This window comes from Pipistrellus kuhlii, unplaced genomic scaffold (genome assembly GCF_014108245.1).
Source record: "Pipistrellus kuhlii isolate mPipKuh1 unplaced genomic scaffold, mPipKuh1.p scaffold_m20_p_6, whole genome shotgun sequence".
Taxonomy (NCBI): domain Eukaryota; kingdom Metazoa; phylum Chordata; class Mammalia; order Chiroptera; family Vespertilionidae; genus Pipistrellus; species Pipistrellus kuhlii.
In genome coordinates this window covers 44,273,230-44,296,105 of record NW_023425562.1, presented here as the reverse complement: position 1 = coordinate 44,296,105, position 22,876 = coordinate 44,273,230, and the positions used below count along the sequence as shown (strand labels likewise).

The 22,876-nt window shown below is 48.0% G+C and overlaps 2 protein-coding genes and 1 pseudogene across 4 annotated transcripts in view; 2 read left to right on the top strand and 1 right to left on the bottom strand.

The window, feature by feature from the left end:
- Nucleotides 1-354: 354 nt before the first annotated feature.
- Nucleotides 355-1,097, bottom strand: LOC118707917 (elongation factor 1-alpha 1-like). Its single transcript, XM_045574622.1, is given in 3 exon segments — nt 355-698; nt 701-912; nt 1,004-1,097. Coding segments are annotated over 3 exon segments (564 nt in total). The 3' UTR covers nt 355-440.
- Nucleotides 1,098-4,203: 3,106 nt separating this feature from the next.
- Nucleotides 4,204-22,876, top strand: part of TNFRSF11A (TNF receptor superfamily member 11a) — a 50,425-nt gene continuing 31,752 nt past the window's right edge. For 2 of the 3 annotated variants that reach the window (XM_036417683.2, XM_036417681.2), the window contains exon 1: nt 4,204-4,316. In XM_036417683.2, the coding sequence (XP_036273576.1) occupies nt 4,242-4,316 (75 nt within the window). In that variant the 5' untranslated portion in view covers nt 4,204-4,241. The remainder of the gene's footprint in view (nt 4,317-22,876) is intronic. The other variant, XM_036417685.2, reaches the window with a different exon arrangement.
- LOC118708602 lies at nt 15,689-15,850 on the top strand (annotated as a pseudogene).

The window sequence follows — 22,876 nt, the reverse complement described above, 5'->3', positions numbered from 1 at the left end:
TTACAAGGCCATTGTAAGGATTAAATGACCTTGTAAGTGTAAGTATAATAGTGTTTTCTATTTATTGTCTTTCCATATATTTCTACTTATGATTGTTGTTAAAAAGCATAGGGTGATCATTCCATTACTTGCTTATTTTTTTTTTTTCCTCATTAAACTTTGTTATTTTAATGGGTCTCAAAATTCTGTGATAGATTTTTGGTCAAGTTGTTTTCATTAAGAAGTACTGATTTTTAAAACTCATAACTTAAAAACTGTAACGCACACAAAAGAACCAAATGGTCTACAAAACATTCTCTTTTCCTTCTGAATGTTTTCTGATGCATTATAATCATTAACCAGTCTTACTATTAAACTTAAATGGCCAATTGAGACAAATAGTTCTGAGTCATTTCTTCCACCACTGAGTAAGACGGGGTGGCAGGAGTTGGGAATAATATTCATTCAGCCTTCTGAGCTTTCTGGGCAGACTTGGTGAGTTTGCAAGCTCCCGCTGCCTTCTCTTCCACAGCTTTGATGACACCCACAGCAACTGTCTGTCTCGTGTCATGAGCAGCAGAATGGCCCAGAGGAGGGTAGTCAGAGAAGCTCTCAACACACATGGGCTTGCCAGAAGTCATATCAACAATGGAAGCATTGCCAGATTTCAAAAACTTAGGACCATCTTTCAGCTATTTTCCAGAAGCAAAGATCAAAAGAGATCTTCATTGAGCTCCCTCAGCTCAGCAAATTTGCAAACAGTGTGAGCTGTGTGACAATCCCGAACGGGTGTATATCCAGCACTGATTTGGCCTGGGTGGCTCAGGATAATCACGTGAGCTGTGAAGCCAGCTACTGTCGTTGGTGGGTCAGTTTTGTTGTCACCAACCACATCGCCATGGCAAACATCTTTGACAGACACATTCTTGATGTCTAGCTGTAGGGTGGCTCAGTGGAATCCATTTTGTTAACACCAACAATCAGCTGTTTCACACCCAGTGTGTAAGCCAGAGGGCATGCTCACAGGTCTGTCCATCCTTGGAGATGCCTGCTTCAAAATCACCAACAGCAGCAGCAACAATCAGGACAGCACCGTCAGCCTGAGATGTGCCTGTCATCATGTTTTTGATGAAGTCTCTATGACCTGGGGCATCAATGATGGTCACATAATATTTGCAGGTCTCAAATTTCCAAAGGGAGATATCAATGGTGATACCATGCTCATGTTCACCTACTTGCTTCTTTTACTTAACATACAGAGGTGGGCAAAACATATTTTACCTTTGTTTTATTATGTATTAATTATTGTATTATTTGTGTTATTTCATATCCTTTTTTTATGATTTATCTTTTAGGTAATGATGGCTGGTAATTTAGTCTATTTTTGCCTACCTCTGAACCGTGAACATCTTTCCCATACTACTTTATGTTTTTGAATAGCTGCATTATATTTTATATTATGATGGGCCACAATTTTTTCTACCATTTCTATATTAACAAATCTTCCCAGTTTTCTCTTAGTTGTTTTCCAAAAATGTTAAGGCAAATATCCTTATACCTGTCTTCATGGATTGATATGTTAGATTTCAAGGTATGGAATTGCTTTGCCAGAGGATATTTGCACTTTTAAGTTATTTAGTCAACACCACCAGATTGCTTTCCAAAAGGCAGCAAAGCAAACGGGCAGTGCATGAATCAGGCTGCACAGTAAGGAGTCACCAAGCACAGCAAGTAGTCTGACTACAGTGGCACAGCAGCAGGTAGGGGTTGGGGGAAGAGAGGGTACCCCTGGTTCTTACAGGACACTTGAAGTGGTAGAATTTTATCTGAAGGTAGACTGATAATTTATAGGTGCATATTATAATCCCAGAGCTAAAAAGGTAAAATAAGGAGGTATCTATACTAATAAAAGCCTAGGTGGTCCTCACACCTTTGTGCGTGATGTCATCACAAGATGGCCACCACAAAGATGGCCACCACAAGATGGCCATATGCACAGTGGAGGTGGAGCCCAGTAGCTGCTCCCTGCTATGAGGCCTGGAGGTGAGGAGGCCAATCCCAGCATCTCCACTGCTTTGTGCAGAGGAGGCAGGTCCTGGCAGAGGAGGTGGGGAATGGCAGGGGAGGGCAGTTGCGAGCGATCAGGCTGATAGGGAAGGGCAGTTGGGGGTGGGCAATCAGGCCAGCAAAGGAGCAGTTAGGGGGTGATCAGGCTGGCAGGCAGAAGTGGTTAGGAGCAATCAGGCAGGCAGGCAGGCGAGCAGTTAGGAGCCAGCAGTCCCAGATTGTGAGAGGGATGTCCAACTGCTGGTTTAGGCCAGATTCTTGTGCCAGCAGTGCGGGATTGGGCCTAAACCAGCTGTCGGACATCCCCTGAAGGGTCCCAGATTGGAGATGGTGCAGGCTGGGATGAGGGATGCCTCCCCCCATGCATAAATTTCATGCATCAGGCCTCTAGTCTATATGTATAAAAGCCTAAGCAACCATTGAACCATTCAACAGTTCAATCAGTAGCTATGATACCCACTGACCACCAGGGGGCAGATACTCAGTGCATAGGGATAGAAACATGGAACAGACTGATGAATCTCAGAAGGAAGGGGGAAGGGGGAGGACAGGAAGAGATTAACCAAAAATCTTATATGCATACTAGAGGTCCAGGTTCCTTGGCCTGGCCTGCTGGGAACAGGCAGACACCGGCAGTCTGACACCACCCAAGGGGTTTCAGATTGGGAGAGGGCACAGGCCAGGCCAAACGACCCCACCAGTGTAGGAATCTCTGCCCTGGGTCTCTAATATAACATTGGAGAGAAAATGGGATCCTAAAATATTCTCAAATGATCCGAAAGATTAAAAAAATAGAAACAAATAGCAAGATAGACTTAAACTTCACCATATCTGTAATCACCTGACATATGAATGGTCTAAACACACCAGTCAAAAGATAGAAATTGTCAAACTGGATAAAATGAAAAAGCAAGACCCAATTATATGCTGTCACTTTAGAACAGACACAGAAAGCATACAATGGTAGAATGAGATGTGCCCTGCATGTGCTATTCCTAAGGAAAGTGAAGTGCCTATACATACAACTGAGGTCAGAGTAGACTTCAGAACCCCATTTCACCATCACGATGAAAGGGTCAGTTTATCAAGAAGACACAATCCTAAATGTTTATGCCTCTAATCAGAGCTTCAAAGCATGAGGAAAAAGCAGAACTGAAAGGGAAAATAGACCAATCCACAATTATTGTTGGAAATTTCCAGTTTTCTCAGTAGAAGAAGACAAAATCAATATGGGTATTTCAACCAATTTAACTTAAATGACGTTTATAAACCACTTCACCCAATAGTGGAATTCATCGTTTTCTCACATGCACAGGGAATAAATACTAAGATACACCGTGTGCTGGGTCAAAAGAGTGAGGCACTGTCCTCAAGGAATTCACAACAATGTATTCTATCGACATGGGTCAAGTATTTTCACTCAAAAAGTTATCCGTAGAAAGGCGTGGCTATACATGTGCGTCCAGCACCGACCTAGCATGTGAGCGGAGACACACTCCTGAGGAAGGAATTACAGAGACCAGGACAGCAGGTGCCCTACCCCAGACCACTGGCTGGTTCATTATCAGGACAGAGGCCAAGCCAGGACTGGGCGAGGGGCGGAGACAGTCGTGGCTGGTCGCCTGGAGAAGACCCCAGAGGAGACTAAGTGGCCAGCAAAGTGTGAAGGAGGATTTTACGAAGCGCGCTGGACGGTTCCTGTGGCGATCCTTTCCCTGTAACCCGCAAAGATACCCTTCCCCTCAATCCCCGCTGGTGGGCCGGCCACCCTGGGGAGGCCCCGCCTGGATTGGCTGAGCGCGGCGTGGGCGGGGGCCAGGCTGCCTCCCGGCCGGGGTCCCCTGCGAACTGGAAAGACACCCGGGCCAGGTCGCAGGCACCCCGCAGCGCCAAGGGCAGGAGGCTCCAGGCTAAGCCCCGCACCCACTCCTGGGCGGACGTGGGTCCTCCCGCGACCCTCGTCTCCCGGGGCCCGGGTCTATCCCGCCGCGCCCAGCCTCGGGCACCACCTGGCCGCCGCCGCCCCGCCCGGCTGGAGGGGACGTGGTGCGGGCGGGGACAGGTGCCCGGGCGGGGAGGGGCGGAGCGGGGCGGGGCGGGGAGCGGGGCGGGCCGACCCCGAGGCCCCGAGCTGCCAGCCGCGCTGCACCCGCCGCAGAGGCCGCTTTGCGCGGCGCCCAGCCCGCCCTCCCGCCATGGCCCCGCGCGCCCTGCGGCGCCGCCCGCCGTCCCCGCTGCTGGCGCTCTGCGCGCTGCTCGGCTGCCTGCAGGTAAGGCCCGCGCCGCGCCCTCCGGAGCTGGGGGAGCCGGGGCGCGGGGCTGCGAGGGGACTCGACAGCTGGACGGAGAAACGAGAGTAGGGTTTGGGGGGCAGAGAAAGCGGAAAGTTGGGAAGGCGGTTACGCGGGTTGGAACGTGCGGGAGGGACAGGGCGAGTAGATGGAGCTTTGGAAGGTGCGGGACCCCAGCACCGGACGCGGGCGCTCCAAAAGCCCACGTAACGGCAGGCTTTGGTGTCATTTATCCCCAACACTCCTGGAGCAGGAGCTCCGCGCGCACGGTCGCTGCTGGGTGGACGCAGCCGCTTCCCCTGCCAGCAGCATGCTGGCGGGAGAGGTCCGGGGCACAGACAGTGCCCCCCAGCCTCCCTTTCGGGAGTCTGGAGTCCCCAGGAGCTGGGCGTCGCGCGGTCTCCCCACCTGTGTCCTTGGCCGTTGTTAGGCGAGGGTTGCGCTCGCCTCGCCCTCCCGGGGATGCCTGGAGCGGTTGGCGAAACTGAACTGGGCAGTTTCTGCAGAAAAGCTGACACCCCCTCCCCCCCTTTTCATACCCTCCGCTGACCTCCCCCACACGCAGTTTAAGGTCCATCAGTTCAAGTTCTGGCCCTGAATAACCGCAGAATCACTTGTTCTCCGAGCCCCTTGGATGGTGTTAGGACACAGTACTGTTTGCAATGGGAGAAACCAAGGTCCACGCGGGGTTTCGAGGCAGCGGGGGAGCCACGAACAGCCCTGCTGTTCTGGAGCTCAGCCGGATGGAGCTGGGACGGCAGGCCCCGCGGGGTAGTGGTTAGTGTCACTGATGTCAGCCCCCCCCCCCCCCCCCCCGGTCCCCCGTCCCCTGGGTACGGCTTCAGCGTAAAGAGTGCTAGAGGTGCCCCCAAATGAGCATCTTCCCAGATCCCTGTCGCTGCCCAGTCCTTCGGGAGGCATTGCCTCTATCCATCACTCAGCACAGTTACTGGTAAATAAATAAATAAAGCCGGTTACTGATTTTCTGTCTCGCGAAGGGAGCTCTTGTGCGCCGAGCTCAGCACCGCAAATGCCACGGAAACCTTGTGCGCTTGGGAGTTCCTCAGCAGGAAGGGTAAGGGGCGGTGGTTTCCTCGGCTTCAGCAGTTTCAGATTTCCCTTCTCTGGCAGAGTTGGTTTAGGCTGCAGTGACTTCGTGTGCAGGATGGCTCAGACTCAGAGAGGCATTTGCAGAACTAAGTGTGTTTGGGTGAGAAGAGGGGGAAAGCCCACTGGGGAGTCGCGGCCTTGAGAAAAATAACAGGAATATGCTAGAGGCTGGGGCAGAAAACGCTCATGGAGATGCCGTCTGTGTCCATGATCCTTGTATGGGTGCCTGAGGATCCTGGAGGGGAAAGCAAGCCGAGAAACTGAATGAATTGTTCACGGTAAGCACTGCAGAGGTTGCTTAAGTGTTCATCGGATGGGGCAGGGTGCCACCTTATTTGAACTAAAGGACAGGATTCCATGAACTGCTGGCCACTGGAGAAAAACCCACCAGCCACAGTTCTGAAAAGGCATCTCACGTCTTATTACAAAAACTACCCACATATGCATAAAATGCATTGGTTGTAATATGAACAAGTGCTATCAAAACAAAGTTGTTTTTCAGAGAGACCTTTCAACAAGTGCCACTTCCCCTCCGTTTTCCTCTCGGCCACTTGAATTATGTGCATTTTAAAATCATACCTACACAGAAAACAATAAGATGATATTGGCGTTCTAATGAAATGATATCCTCAGTCTCCCCACTAGCTGCAAAAGTGGAAATGCAGTACTATCCCTTGAAGATATTGTGCGTAAAAGCGCTCCACCTGTCCAATTACTGCTTCTTTGGCTAACCTATTAGTTTAAAAAAAAGGAATCACTTTGGCTATCCATTGATGCTAGTTATCACACACGGGCAAGGTTTGGCAAACTGCTTTGCATTATTGGGGGTAAGGGTGGTGGTTTTGTAAAATAGTTGGCAAAAACAGCTTCTAGAAAGTGCTTCATCTGCAAGTATTGGCTTTGGTTTCATTTACATTAATTAAATAGAAATAAACTTACCCGGAAGGCTGTACGTTTTGCCTTTTAAGACATTTCTGTGGTTATACCTTTGTCTGCCTGTCTTTGGGAGGGAATGTGTTTTCAGACATTAGAAGAATATTTACTACTTACAGGTAAAAAAAAAACACACCAAAAACCCCACCCAAAAAAACATTGTACGTTCTTACGTCGATAGTTCTGTTTATTCCAAGTAAGAAAATGTAGACGCATGCTGTTTTCATTAAGGTAAATGTGTATCCTCAGTTATCCAAGGCCTAGGGGCAGAGTCATCCATAGCCAGGCCAACCAACATTTATGGGACATAAAACACGGTGCCGGTGAGAGACAAGAGGGACCCATAGCTGTGACTTCACAGGTCACAGTCCAGCGGAGAGGGGAGAGAACGGGTGGATGAAGCTAACAGTAACTGAGCTGTGAGCAGAGGCAGTGGGAGGGTGGTGGGAGCTGGGGCGAGTGTGGCTGCAGGAAGCAGGAGGGTTTGGGAGGAGGGGGTGTCTTGAAGAGGGCTTTGGAGGATGGGCAGGGAATAAGAGAAGGAGTCATTTCAAAAGCCAATTGAGGAAGAAAGCTTTCTAGTCAAGAAGATGGCGCGCATGGTTTAGACTTTAAAGGAATCTTGCCAAAAAATAAAACACACCTTCACATATTTTTATGACTTTACAGATAGCACAAAGCCCTGACCAACAGACAGGGCATTAACATTTATAGCTTTGGAGATAACGTCTGCCTAGCCCTGACTGAGATGGTAAGGAGACTTATCAGAAACAGATTGGCCACAGGGCCCTGGAAGGGAGACCCCGTAGAGGAAATCCCCGAGGGCGGAGCTCTGCCTAGGCTCTGGGATTGGTGGATGCCCGGCCTCTCCGTGGCTGTCTCCCAGCCTCCCACCCCATCCTGGAGGGAAAGCTTGGTGCGTGTTGCTACTTCCGCTTGAAGAATCCCAGACACATAAATCAGTGGCCTTCTATAATAGTTCATTTTGTCAGTAACACATATTCCAAACGCCTCTCCCTCATTTCCTTCCCACCAGCTCTCCCCCCCTCACCCCCCACCCCTCACCCCCTCCCCCAAATGGCAAATCTGTAACATGAACGCGTTCTCTGCGTTGATAAGGAAATACGAGCTTGCTTTTTTTCAGTTATCAGCCAGGAATTCTCACACCAGGAAAACTGAAACAATAAAGGTGAATCTTTAAAGGTCACTAAATCCGCGTTTTACGAGACCGTGACAAGGGGAGTTCCAAGCCCGGGCCTCCTGTGCACAGTGTTGTTTTTAAGGAGGTGCTGCAGGAACTCTATCTGCCATGTCGGTATTCAGCTCCCCCAGCCCGCTCCGCGCTGTGTGTTCCTACCTTTGAAACGCATGGGAAAGAATATTAGTGTTTTTCCCACATGGTGTTTCCAGTGGACCAGGAATGCTGTCGGGGCTGTTTGTTTTGCCAGCTGGGTCTGTAGCCACCCTGATGCTCTACAGGCTATCCTCGCCCTAGGGCATCTACCCTCTGGCCAGGTGGCTGCCCAGGACAGCGCTGGCCGGTCTCTCTGCCATATCCTGACCCCTGTCTTCAAGGGAAGCACGTCCCCCCCACCCCCCACCTCTGCAGCACACAGCAGACCCACTTCCATGCTCCAGAGCTGGCACGGGTGGGACGCTGCCCACAGGGGGCCCTCCCTCCAACACCTTTAGGTTCTCCACTCGGTCTATAGGAAGTCGCTTGCCTTGTCTGTGTTCCCTGTGGTTGCCATGTGTGGGCTTCCTATGGGGTCCACTGCTAGGAAGACCGTTAAAGCTCCTCACCCCTTCTGCCCCACAGCTCTGAGCCTGAGACAGTGGGCTTCCACGAAACAGAAGACTCGGCCTGTCTGAAGTTCTTAGTGAGCTTTTGAGGTTGAATGCTGAGTGGGCGGTGAGCGAGATTACCCACGTCCCACATCTCTGTCCCCATTCTGAGAGGCTGCTGGTCTGCTTCCTGCCAGCGCCCTGCTGTCTCGTTGGTTGGGTCATTCAGGGCTGGCTGGCTGGCTGCAGTTCTCACCCCAGCCTCATTGCAGGGTGAAGCCTGTGCCAGGAGGGGGGAGAAGTATGGGGGAGGAGGGCAGGGTCTGGATACTTGGACAGTGGGAGGGTGCTTGTGTGACTGGGAAGTAGTTGCAAAGTGTGGTGGGTGCCCAGGACAAGATGCGCTTCAGCCAGCCTGAAAGTGTCCAGAAAAACACCCCCCCCCCCCATTCTTGCTTACCGGGTGGTTCTGTGGGTCCAGGGTTGCTCTGTTGGGTGGGGACTGGTGTGGGGGAGGGAGGGTTCAGCGATCTCTCACAAGGAAGGACACCATCTTGTACTCCAAGGGCCTATGTGCGAGCAAAGCAGGTGCGATGTTATCTGGCTGTGTTGTGTGTAGGCTGGGGAGGGACGCGATCACGTGCCTGTGTTATAGAAAGGGTCGGGGTGAGTCCAGGGGGGCAGTAAGGAGGCCACTGCTCGAATCAGGTCATCGCAGCGGTGAAAGGGGAAGCGAAAGCAGGAGAGCTTCAGAGCCAGTGGGGCTGTGCTCGTGCTGACCATGCGGGGCCAGAGGATGTGGGCTGGTCGGGCCTATCAGTTAAAAAAAAAACCAACACAAAAAGATGTGGTTGATGGCAGAAGAAATAGCGGACTGTTTGAATTGCCTTTTTCACAGTTTATTTGGGACATTTTTTTGTCTCAGTCCCAGTCAGAATGTTGTTCAGGTTCAATAGAGAGGGATTCCTCCCTCTCCCCCCCTCTAAACCAGTAATAATGAAAGACAAAGTGTAGGCTGTTGAACCTCAGCTGCTTTGGATTATTTTATTGGGGGACAGACAAGTTCCTTAAATTCTATAGAGGCAAATAAGCTAAAAGCCAAGGTATTGGGATCTGCAGGAAATTGGTGTGCACTGGAATTCAGAGCCATTTCCTGACCTAATGGTGTCTTGATTCAAAAGTTCAGGATGTAGGCAGGGCTCTAAAACGCAGGACTACAGACAGATGAGCAGGCAGCGATCCCCTGATAATCCAGCATCAGAGCAGGTGTGACCTGACCCTCAGTCCTCCCACACTGGCCTCAGATAGGTCACCTGCTCCCAGCAGAAGCAGTGTTTACCTTGAACCCATAGGTTGGCAGAAAGCTTCCCTTGCATAGAACCAATTTTTCCTGGTGGATTTGTGGCGCCCAAGATGGGTGCTTTCCTTCCTGTCTAATGCCTTCCCCATCCAAAAAAGTCCTAGCCCAGCAGGAGACCAGAGGTCCGTCTGGCACAAACACAGTCACAGCTGCCAGGGTTCAAGTGGCAGGAAGAACTGACTACAAGAGCTACCCTTTCAGTCCATCAGAATAATAATAACTCATTACATTTCCTGTTCAGTGTTGAGAGGACTAGAGCCACTTCCTCCAGCTAGCAGAAATTTGAAGACTTTCCATTAAAAATGAGGAAGAAAAACCTTAACTTTTTGCAAATATGATGGTTAAACCCGGCAAATGGGAAGAGAGGATGTGTGGTATTGCATAAATCCTATTAGCACCACAGTTTTGGCTGGTTTGGGTTCTCATTACCTCCCCCAAATGGGAAAAGAACCACTTCCCTACGGTATCCATTAAAAAAACACACCCCAAAAACAAAAAAACAAAAACCAAAAAAACCCACTTGTTACTTTTTAAATATTGTTAGCAACTTGTAACTTGTATCCGTACTCATATCCAGTTTAAAAAACAAACAAACAAACCTGGGAAGGGCACTTCCCTCCTCTCAACTTTGTACCCAAGGTATAAAAGCAGGGTATAAAAAAGAGCAAGGGGTAAGACCTCTGAAACTGCACGGAGATTGAGATTATCAGTTCCAATATTAAAGTCTAGCCGAGATTATGCTCATCTGCCCTTGCTAACCCTGGCTGATCACTTAATAATTCTCAATGACAGGAACTTCCCCAGAGCAGACCTAAACCTAACATGTCACAACTTGATCCCATTTCCTCAAATTTGTTCTGCCACAGGGGTAAAGATCAGTTGGTCAATGTCGTCTTTATTTTAATGGTTCTAGTATTGAAGAGTGTTCGCCCACAACTTCCCCTTGCCCAGGGTTATTCATTCTAGTTCCTTAACCTCTGTCAGCTTTCCTTCCTTTCAAGTCAATTGGACACTTATTTGTATTTACTAGTAAAAACCAAAAGCAAACAAAAGGCGGTAAGACCTGGTGGAAAACCTCAGCCTTTTGCCACACAGCCTCTGACCCGGGACACTGCCATCCAGGAGGGAATATCAGACATCACAGTCTGTATTCCTTGCAGGCCCGTGGGCCTAATCCACTGCAAAGAGGAACAAGGGAGATGCCCGGGGAACACAGAGAGGACAGGATGGACGTGGAGAACTAGGCGGGTCGTGGAAGGGGCTGAAAGAGGACACACAGAGCACACAGGACAGCACTGTGTCCTGTCGTGATGTCTGGAGCCCAGGGCCTTCGAGAAGGACCTGGGAAGGATTATGCCAATTGGGGAAATGCTGGGTCTGAGTCATGAATGGCTGTACAAACAAACCTCAGGAGCTGGGACTCGGTCCTGGGGAGAGTGTGGTCCCTGGACCCCGCCCCTAAAGCCCACTGAATCAGAAACTCTGAGGCTGGGGCCCAGCATCTGGTCTAGCAGCCAGGAGATTCTGACATGTGTCTGAGTTTGAGAACCGATGCTGTCGGCTGCGGGATTCCACCAGAAGGTTTTGTGCTCTGCTCTAAGTTACTGATAAGATATATTAAAAGTTCTTGCAATTTGTTGAATCCCTCCTGGACACCAGTCATGTGCCGGGGGCTTTACAGTGATGCTCTCTAATCCTCAGCCCACCGTACCAGAAAGATGGGAAAACAGGCCCAGAGAGGCTAAGTTACGTGCCCAGGTTTGCACAGCTCCTAAACAGCAGAACTGGAAGTTCTCCTAGGTGTCTGCTGCAGTGGCATGGCCTTAACCCCTCAGGGAATGTTCTTACACAGTGGACTGTCTGTGTGGGGAGCAGAAGGAAGCCCTCCAGGGATAGTGGGGCAGAAGCAAACTCCCGGGTCTGCATTGGTGGCAGTCGGTCTGAGTGTGCACACTCATTGAGGGCTTTATGTGTCAGAAAGACAAATGCTGTGGCTTTAAGGCTCAGGGAGTTTGCAGCGGCTCCCCAAGCGCTCTCAGGACAGGGCCTGTGTGCCAGTGAGTTGATCCCTGACTCAGGAGGAAAAGGAATGTGACCCATCGAGTCATCTCTGCCACTTCCTGAAGTGAAGGCGTCTCGGAGGCCACACTCACCCGTCTGTACTGTACATCTGCCCTGCGGCCGTCCTCTGCCCCATTCCCCATGGGGGTGGGCCTGTGTTTACCTCCCTCTGGCCACCTGCCAGGCTCTGTACTGAATGGTGGGGTTGGGGCATGGGGGGTAGGAGGAGAGATGAGGCTTCTGAGCCCCAGGGTCGAGTCCAATGAGCAGGTAAATATAGTTCGATTATATTTTTAAAGATTCTGTCTGCTTATTATAATCACAGAGCATCTGGGAACTCCTCTCTTGGCCTGGGTGACTTGCGCTCCTATTTTGAGTGTCTACCATGGCACAACTCTTAAGTCATTTCTGTTACTGACATTTTTCTCCGTCGACAGCAGGAGAAAAGTTGGAATGGCATAGAGGGTCGAAGCATAGATAGCCTTGGGGTCACTGCCAGGCGTCCAGCTCTCTGTTGGATTGAGACAGGAAGCTGCCGGCGGGGTTTAGGTGGAGGGTAATAATGTGTTACAGCAGCAAGAAATCTTGGAGCAGACCTCTGACCCCGTGACGTACAGGGACGATTAAACTCAGCAGGAACACAACTGGAATCTTGGTCCTAAACTTTAATGCATCAACATCTAATGGTCGCAAGGTTTCAAAATTGAACAAAGAAACCATAAAAACATGTTCCCTGTAAGCAGGCCATAGAGAGCCTGTTTATGGGTAAATTATAAATGGCTAAGGCATCATCAGGCATGACTAACTGGTTGTCAATAACCACTGTGCAGAGCAGTCCCCACGGGGGCAGGACTGAAGAGTGATGGGTGCCGGCTCCTCCGTGCCTGGAAGCGGGTCTAGGGTGGCTTCATGCAGGGGCCTCATCCAGCGTGAGAGGCACCCCATTCCCAGGGTGAGTGACAAGCATGAGAGGCAGAGCAATGGTGTTGTCTGTTAGTTAAGCAGACCCATGTGTTGTTCCGGTTAGAAAACAGAATTTGAGCCCAGGAAGAGATGTTTCATCCTGATTTTGCAGCCCCTCCCCTCTGGGTAGCTCCAGTTTTGCACGCAAATTGGTGGAGTCTTTCCAAGTCTGTGCTTGGGAGTGTGAATCTGATTCAGATCTCGTAGGAAACTATGATAGTCTTCTGTACAGGGAAGTTATGAGATCAAACTTGTCCTTCAGGAAAAATGACTCATTGACCCAACAGGAGTCTGAGCCTTTGCTACGTGCTTAGCACCATTCAGCCTTCTAATCACTAACCCACTGGGCACCTGTGAGGGTGCTGAAAGGCCAGGAAAGTCAGGTCTCTAGCCTAGTGCCTGGCAGGACCGCAGTAGATGCTCCCTAAGGGCCAACTCTGTCTTCACTCTCGCTCAAGATCAGTGCTGTCCAGCGTTGGGAGAGCTGGTTCTCTCTGTACGGTGTGTGAAAACATGAGGAAGTTCTGGCCCTTTGTCTTTCCTGGAATCTCTGACAGTGCTGCTCAGAGACCATCAACATCACATGGCAGCATGGTTAGAAGTACAGATGCCCTGTCCTGGCCGGTATGGCTCTGTTGGTTGGGCATCGTCCTCTGCACCAAAAGGTTGCTGGTGCTATTCCCGGTCAGGGCACATGCCCTGGGTTTCAGGCTCAATCTCCAACAGGGGGAATGCAGGAAGCAGCCATTGGATATTTTTGCTCTCACATAGATGTTTCTCTCTCCCTCTCCCTCTCTGGACCTACTGAATCAGAATGTGTGTTTTAATAAGATTTCCAGGTGATCCCATGCACATATGAGAAGCACTGGAGTTGACTCTGAAGGCCAGGGGCAGTCTAGTCCCTTCCCTGGCCCCTCTGGGGGCTCATGATTATTAGCTTGGTGCACCCCCCCAAATGAAGGCAGAGCCTAGAAGAGTCCTTGGCCTCCAGCAGATCAGGGTGCTAGGAGCACAGGGGTCATTGATGTTCACTACAGGAAAGAAGAGAAAGTAGCTCTCGTCTGGAATGAATGCAAATTTTTTGTTTTGTTTTTAATTTAAAAAGCGTTGGTGGGGGGGAGGTGGGTAGGAGAGAGGGGGCGAAGACCTTAACCACTGAGAGAATAAAGGAGCATTCATTGGCACCTTTGGAAATGTTGGGTGTAATACAGGGACAAGTCAAAGCCATCCTAATTGCCATGTTTAGGAAACAAACCTACCTTGCACTTTCATTTCAGGTAGCTCACAGCTGCAAACTTTTTAAACTCTTTATCTCTCTGGAAGACAAAGAAACTTGCAATTACAGTGTTGAAATGCAAGGTTATTTCTTCATTTTCCTTTGGGGCATATGTTCTGTTTCCGAGGGGAGATAATAAATGCATTGTGAGGAGAGAGAAAGGGTTGCGTGAAGGAAGATCAATGGAGCTTTGAGATAAGTCTGTCTGAATGAGAGCAGCCACCCTTCCTTCTTTTAAGGAGCAAATCAAAGTGGTGAGGGCAGCAACGCTGATGTATCTGGAAAATAAGCAACTTTCAAGATAGTCCGTTGTTTACTGTTTGCTAAATCAAATGGTGACTATGCCAAGACATCTAATAGACCACTGTTACTCTACATTTTTAAGGGTTGTTTTTGTTTATTTGTGTGTGTGTGTGTTTTATTCTTACCTAAGTCAGATATTTTCTTTTCTGTGCAAAGTATCTATTTGAAAAATACCTGTGGAAAAATGGTTAAGATAGTCAGTTTTATAGTATATGTGTTTTATCACAATTAAAATAAAATGAGAAAATACTCTTATGGGAATTGTAGTTCTGCCTGGCAATGAAAATAGCAAGAAGTGCTTGTTATTCAAACCTTTTCAGAGTGACAGCAATGGCCTCCGATCTGAACCCAACGTCAATGTCACGGAAGCCGTGGGTGTATATTAACTCATAATGTGGATAAATTCTGCCATCAGGGGTGTGGCTTTATGGACCACCCTCCCCTCACTGCAGTATCTGACCGTGTCGCCCACACGCCCTCTCAGGCCCGTTGCCAGTGCTTTGACATCCACTGGGACTACCCCTGCTCCTGACCTGGCTGTGAATTTCATGTTCCCCCACGTTACTCAGGTCTCCACGGAATGTCAGTTTTTCAGAGGCTGCCATCCTCATCCCATCTTTTTCCCTCTTTTATTTTTTTCACAGAAGTTGTTACTCCCAGATTTCATTATGTGTTTGTTCCTTGTCACTCTTCTCCAGTTAGAGGACTTCTTCTGTCTGGTGTCCATCTCCTTTATCCTCAGAACCTAACATCATCTCTGGCACATAGTATGTGTTCCGTTAATGGTTGAGGAAGCAATAACTATAGGTTGAACTTGTCCCACTTTTAGGCTGTAAATTCATTGAACATGTCTTACCTAAGTGCTGAAACTCCTAGATAACTTTCTAGAGAACCAGGCGGTGATGCTGTGTTGAGTGAGAGCATTTTCCCCCATAGGAAAATCAAGGATGTCTTTCAAAGTGGTGAATATGAACCTCAGAGTCCTCCAGCCCTTTGATTCCATCCCTGTCCTATTAACAACTAAGTGGAGTCATGTGAACAGATCCAGGCAAAATAAATTACCCATAAAAAATTGCAAAGGACTTGAGTAGACACTTCTCCAAAGAATATATAACATGGCCAATAGACATGCTGCAAAGGGGTGTTCTTCATCATTAAATCATTAGGGAAATGCAATGAAACCCACAGAGAGAGACCACATCACGCCCACTGGGATGGCTGTTACCACAAACCAAGAAAGTAACATCCTGGTGAGGACATGGAGAAACTGGAACTCTCTTGCATTGCAGGTGGGATTGTATTAAACAGGTGCAGCCACTACAGAAAACAATTCGGTGGTTCCTCGAAAGCTAACCATAGAATTATGACTCAGGTATAGTCTCCAAAGAATTGAAAACAGAACTTCCAACAGATACTTGTGTGCCAATATTTATTGTAGCACTGGTCACAGTACCCAAATGGCAGAAACAATCCAAGTGTCCAGCAGTCGATGAATGGGTAAATATAATGTGGAACACAAACTAGAATGTTATTCTGCCAATAAAAATGAATGGAGTTCTCAGCTTTGGGCAGTGGCAGTATCGTAGCCAGTGAAATTTATCTGAGGTGCGATTATTGCTAATTGAAAAAAGAATGGAGTTCTGACACATGAACTTTGAAGACATTATGCCAAGAGAAATAAGCCAGTCATAAAAGGGCAAATATTGTGTGACTAGAAGGGGTCCTTAGAGTAGTCAAATTCATAGAGACGGAAAGTAGAATTGAGGTTACCAGGGGAAGGGGGAAAGGGGAGTTCCATGGGTAAACATTTCTGTTTGGAGTGATGAAAATATTCTGGATAAGGAGGTTGGTGATGGTTACACAACATTGTGAGTGTAATTAATGCCACTGGATTATACACTAAAAGAATGGTTAAAATTGTAAATTTTTATTTATATATATATATATATATATATATATATATATATATATATATATTATCACAATAAAAAAGTTTTTAAAGTACCCCAAAGTTTTTCTTAAAAGGCACTCAAGGGACATACATAGAAAGAGCAAAATCTGATTTTTCATGATGGGAGACAGCCCATCCCCGTCTCCCTGAGGTGAGCTTTCTTCCCTCCTGCAAATAGAGCCCAGGATCCAGAGTGGCACGTTGTTGAACTAGTCTGACCTCTGCCTCTGCTCTCCTCTGTCTGTGTCCTCCTGTGCCCAGTGCTTTGAGAGGGCTGGGGCGGGCTAATTCTGTTAGCTCTGCCCAAAAAAGATGTCTCCCAAGATGTGAAGTAGCAGAGCTCTGAAGAGATGGATGCTTTCTACTGTTCAACCCTGGACCAGACAAAAGTCTTATCATCTGTTCATAATTATGTGACAAAGCGTTTACAAGGGAAAGGCGAATGATGCAGGCGAAGGAATGACTGGCCTTCCTCTATCATTTTATAACCTCTCAGTCTCTATATGGAGGAAGGAGTTGGTCCATGTTTGTGATTTTTTCAATGAGTCCAGTAGGATTCAACCCACTGAGATGAAGACTTTCGAGCTGGCGTTTTGAAAACTCCTTTTCAGTGGGAACACACTCAAAAAATGCATCGCAGAATGCCCCACATCCTTTAGTAGCAGGTGGATTATAATACTGGTATATGACAGTTATAATTTTCTCCACAATCTTCTCAAAATGGCCACATTTTTTAACAGTGTGCCACTCACAGAATACTTGGACCTCACCATGGGCAGCAGTTTTTTGTTTTTTTTTCCTCAAGAGCTGTGTATGAAATACCTTTCTGTGAAATGACTTATATTTTTAAACACTCAAGAGAATTATCTGTTTAAACTCTCAGGTTCTCTTTATCCATTTCTGTTATGACTTAAACCAAGGATCTGGCCAGTAGAAGTGGGGCTTTGGAGTTTTTAACATATTCCGTAGCTCACTGCATCCCCAGGTGGAGTGAACCAGGTGCCCGGGAGATCCCCGGAGCCACCCCTTATTCTCTTTATGTCTTTATAAAGAGGCCATCTCTATAAATGCCTGTGTGACACTGTGAAGCAGGAAGCGTGAAGCTTGGGTTTGTCCAAAAGAAAATTGAGTCTGCTACCTGTCAGCTTAAAATTCTCCCTTTTACATTTATTTAAAGTGAAAATGTGTAGAAGGGCACCCAGTCATAACTCAGTGATGTCCTACTTAGCAGAATCCTTGGCAGATAGGATCTTGGCCACTTTATCAGCAGACACCCTGAGTAACTCGCTGTCTCTGCCCCAAACCAAGGGTGGCTTATGTCACTGAGCCCCCAGACGGAAAGCCACTGAAATGACTCGGACCGCTGAGAAAGTCCCATTTCTTTATGTGAAATCCATCAGGCCTTCCCAGAAATAAGCTTCTTTGGTGAAAAACTTATTCTTCTAGGCCCCCAGCGGACAGCTTTTGTTTGTCACGCAGGTGAGGAGTCAGGGGGCTTGAGTGTCAGGGACGTGAGGGGAAGGGTTCCTGTGTGGGTCCCCTTCCTGTCTTCCACGCTCTTTCTTCTTCCCGGTGACACTCTTGTTCGTTTACGCCTTGGGGAGAGATCTGAGTCCTGATGCATCCTGCCCTGCTCAGGTGTGCACATCGGCACTCCCTTTCCTGACTGCAGGCCAGGTGTGCGCCTCTGCTGAGTGATGAATGGATTACTTCATTCTTCCCAGCAGCCTCCGAGCAAGGCCTTCAAAGGGAGGAAAGAGCCGGGACCGGTTTGGCTCAATGGATAGAGCGTCGGCTTGGGGACTGAAAGGTCCCAGGAAAGGTCCCAGGTTCGTTTCCGGTCAAGGGCATGTACCTTGGTTGCGGGCATATCCCCAGTAGGGGGTGTGCAAGAGGCAGCTGATCGATGACTCTCTCTCATCGATGTTTCTAACTCTCTATCTCTCTCCCTTCCTCTCTGTATAAAATCAATAAAAAATATATTTAAAAAAAACAAAAACAAAAACAAAGGGAGGAAGGAAGCCCGTTTTCATTGAGAGTGCTGCCTCTTGCCAGCGCTATGCCATTTACATGGTAGGTCTGACCTGCAGTGCAGCGGGGTGGACACAATTATTAGTCCCATTTTACAGGTGAGCAGCCTAAGGCTTAGAATTGGCTTTTTATTTTTTTTATTTTTTTATTTTTTTGCCCTCCCATTGTAAAAATGTAGACAGTTTATTATGGAATATGTCCAAAAAAAAAAAAAAAAAAAAAAAAAAACTACAAAAGAAAGAAAAAGAAAAGAACTGTCTGCCGGGCCACCCTGGAAGCCCAGTTTTGAGACTTGTCCTTGGTAGAAAAATCTTCCTGTCCCGCAGCCCACCTGCCCTCACCAGTGGGGCCACCTGGCCACGCTCCTTCCTCTCTCTCCATCAGCACTCTGGGTATCACCCTCCGCTCCTCAGCCCATATTCTCCCTGCCCCTACCTCCTCTCCACCCAATTCCCACATTCTGGCACGCCAGCCTTCATTGTAGTTAGCATTTCATTTTTCTGTAGAAACCTGTCTTGTCTGATTTCTGAACAACCAATGACTCTCCGATGGTTTCTACTTCCAGGTACAAACTTTTAACTGAGAAGCACGATGGTGGGATGCTTCCTTTCCATTAAAGCAGATACAAAAATAGAAAGCCAGAGCAGATAGACAAGGACATCTGGAAGCCCCTGGGGAAAAGGCACTAAGAAAGGGGCAAAACCGAGAAGGTCCCGTCAACATCTCAAGCTGAAGAAAGGGTCAGCGTTTTGACTCAGCTGAAATGTTGGTGAGGGAGAAACTCAGATCTCTGGCCTGCCCGCTAGCCAGCTAAGAATAGAGACATTCAAAGCAACAGATAACAAGGGACAGCTTTCTTTGTATAATAGTTACTGTGACGTACCTAGTTCAATTTTATTTGCTGAGAATGAACAGCTTCAGAGAGAAAGCTGTCTGGTGTGGGACCAGCCAAGGAAAGAAGCCGTCTTGGGTCTCTGGGGACACAGTCACTAGAAATTTACTCACATTCTCTTTTGGGCAGGAGCAGTTCCAATGGTGACTTTCATTAGGACATTTTGTTTCAAGGGCAGCAGGACTATTAAGGTGCTACTTTGAATTTAATAGTTTCTCTCTTCACGAAAACCACATCTTTCAGTTCTACTCTGGCATTCAGAAATTTGACACCATCTTTGCTTACATTATAGCCCAATTCTCAACTATAGTCATGGATGATATTTTACAAAATAAAATCTATGGAAAATCCCACATTTGCTCTCCCGGCTTGGTTTCATTTCCCCTCAGTTTGACCGAAGGGGCCACGCTTCTTCTGCTTTGTTACATATCAGCGAGGATTTTCAATAGAGCGGGAAAGCAACTTTATCTCCATGATGACTTTCACCACAATCGGACGGACAAACAGCAGGAAAAAGAAGTATTTCAGTCCACCTGCCCTGCAGGATCCTAAAAACAGACCCCGATTCTCTGTAGCTCTGAGCTAGGTTTCTTCCGAGCAGGGTTTTTCAAAATGAGAAAAGCCCTCAGCTCTGCATCAGGAAATAAATCCATGTCTCTTTATGAAGAGATTTTTAAAAAAAGATATATTTTTATTGATTTCAGAGAGGAAAGGAGAGGGAGAGATTGATAGAAACATCAATGATGAGAAAGAATCATTGATCAGCTGCCTCCTCCACGCCCCCTACTGGGGATCGAGCCCACAACTCAGGCATGTCCCTGACCCGGAATCAAACCTTGACCTTCTGGTTCCTAGGTCCACTCTCAACCACTGAGCCACACCAGCCAGGCTATGAAGAGAATTTTGATTAATGATCTGTGAGCTTCTTCCTGTTTCCCAAAGTCTTGCACAGACTGTGGACATGCTTTTTCCAGAAGAGTTTGTCAGCTCTTTGTTAAAATAAACACCAGTCTGTGTGCCCCCAAATATTTTTGTAGTTTATTGATTCAGAACTGTATTCGGACCCTGTCAACCCATGGCTTTTTTTTTTTTTTTTTTTTTTTTTTTTTTTAGAAGACTTCTAAGTATCATAGATCGCATGATATTCCCAGACACAAGCACTGCAAACAGACCTGACTCCAGCTGGCTTCCAAGGCAGCTGCTATCCACAGTAGTTCCCCCAATGGGTCCCAGATCACGTCTTCTTTCTACCCGGAGGAAGATGCCCAAGAAATGGCAACACTGGTTGCCTGTGGAGAGGGCTGCCGGGGAGGGAGACTCCCCCAGAGCCTGTGGAAGCTTTTACATTGTGTGTTATGTGACTGTATCCTTTCTTCAGCAAATAAACAATTTTAAAGCGGTTCTGCTTTATTTGCTTAATGAAAACAACTATGGTTCAAAAGCTCTGTTGTTTTAGAAGGAAACAATTCACTTTTAAAGGTGAACTAGAAACAAATCTAGATTGACTTCTGGCTGCTGCACGAGAGGGTCGGTGGCTGACAGGATCACACCACACCATTTCCTGAGAACTGCAGACTTGTGCTGAACCCCGCTGCTCCCCCAGAGATTATTTCTGTACCGCCCAAGCAGGAGCATGCTTTTATCAATGCCTGCCTTGCTGGAATTGCTGCCAATTGTGAGAGCCACCACCTCACAGCCATTGGGAGCTTGGTCTTAGAGGATGGAGCTGGGTCCAAATTCTGAGCCATTGGAGGGGAAGGGCTCGAGGCTCAGGAGGGACTTGGGCAGCCTGGGTGCTCTCCCCAGCTGCTGGTGAGATGGTAGATATTGAACTAGAATTCCTCAGGGAAATGAGAGGCCAGACTGGGAGGGGCTGAAGAACATTCATTCTTTCACATACAAAAATGCCTTTAGGGCAGTGGTTCTCAACCTTCCTAATGCCAAGACCCTTTAAAACAGTTCCTTATGTTGTGATGACCCCCAACCATAAAGTTTTTTCGTTGCTACTTCATAACTGTAATTTTGCTACTGATATGAATCGTAAATGTAAATACCTGTGTCTTCTGATGGTCTCAGGCGACCCCTGACAGCGGTTCTCAACCTTTCATAGGGGTCACCTGAGACCATCAGAAAACACAGATATTTACATTATGATTCATAACAGTAGAAAAATTACAGTTATGAAGTAGCAACGAAAATAACTTTATGGTTTATGGTTGGGGGTCACCACAACATGAGGAACTGTATGAAAGGGTCGAGGCATTAGGAAGGTTGAGAACCACTGCGTTAGGGGGATACATGCAGCAGGCCTGCCAGGGAGACGGGCATGAATGAGATCCAGCACAGGCTAACAGGAAGCCGAGCCAAGCAGGTGGGACTAAGACACTTGGAATCTGGGAGTCAGGCGACAGAGCCAGTCTGGGCTACAGTATTGAGCGATAGGTCCCCGGGGGACCAGCAAAGACAGGCCAGGAAGTCTGACTGGATTTCCTGGTAGTCACACACACAGGACTGTGGTGCAAACAGCAACGTGGGGAGCCTGTCCCAGGAGGTTCTGCACAGGATCTGGGTGAGCCCAGGAGCGGGTGGGCTTTGCATGCTGGGCGAGACCTGGGGAGCTGCTCCTCCTCTAACAGAGGGTTCCTCTAGAGCGGGCTCTGCTGTGTGTGTGTGTGTGTGTGTGTGTGTGTGTGTGTGTGTTTGGGGGGAAAGGGGGTTCATAATGCTGGAAGCAGACAGTCAGGACCCAGTAGGAGAGAGGACCACGAGGGCACAGCCTCCTGGATGTGCAGGCACCTTCAGAGAATTTCCCACATTCTCTTTATCCCCAAGCCATGCTCCCTTAAATATATCTCTGTGTATGACTGTTGTTTTCTAAGTGGTATATTCATTGCCGTTTTGAAAGCTGAAGGTGTACTGCAAAGCAGAGAATGTCCCCGGAGAACAAAGTCAGGCTCTGTTTCAGCTGTACCTTAGATTAGGTTAACACCGTGATTTTCTGCCTCCCACAGCCGATTTTCCCAGGAGCAAAAATGCTGCTGCTCCTTAAAAGACCTGTAATCCTGCAGGTCTGTCTAGCAGACCTGTCAGCTTGGGGGTAAGGAAAATGCTCTGGAATTCAATAGCAGCAGCCATTGCATGACCACTGCTGAGCTGTGCCCCCCTTTTTTGTTGTTATTAGTTCTCACCCAAGGATATTTCTTTGCATTGACTTAGAGACACACACATCGATGTGAGAGGGACACATCGATCGGTTATCTCCTGCACAGGCCTCAATCAGAGTGGGGAATAGAGCATGTGCCCTCTGCGGGAATCGAACCGGAGACCCTTCAGTCCGTGGGCTGATGTTCTATCCACTGAGCCACACTGGCGAGGGCAAGCTGTACCTATTTATTTATTTATTTAAATATATTTTATTGATTTTTTACAGCGAGGAAGGGAGAGAGATAGAGAGCTAGAAATGTCGATGAGAGAGAAACATCGACCAGCTGCCTCTTGCACACCCCCTACCAGGGATGTGCCCGCAACCAACGTACATGCCCTTGACCGGAATCGAACCTGGGACCTTTCAGTCCACAGACCGAACCGGTCTACCGCTGAGCCAAACCGGTTTCGGCAAGCTGTACCCTTTTAAAGACTGAGTTGCATGGTATAGGAATTGTATCTCCGATTTAGAAAAAGAAGACGTGTCTAGGTAAAGCCTCAGTAAGCTTAGGAGACAGAAATGAATCCTAAGGAGTAATCTGTGACAATCTGGTTAGGAACTGGGACCTCTGGTCACCTCTGGAATCAGTGACTTCCCCATTTTTGCCGGGAGGTGAAAGCCTGGGTTAGACGGTTTGAGTGAATCACAGCCACACTCCTAGGCATGTAA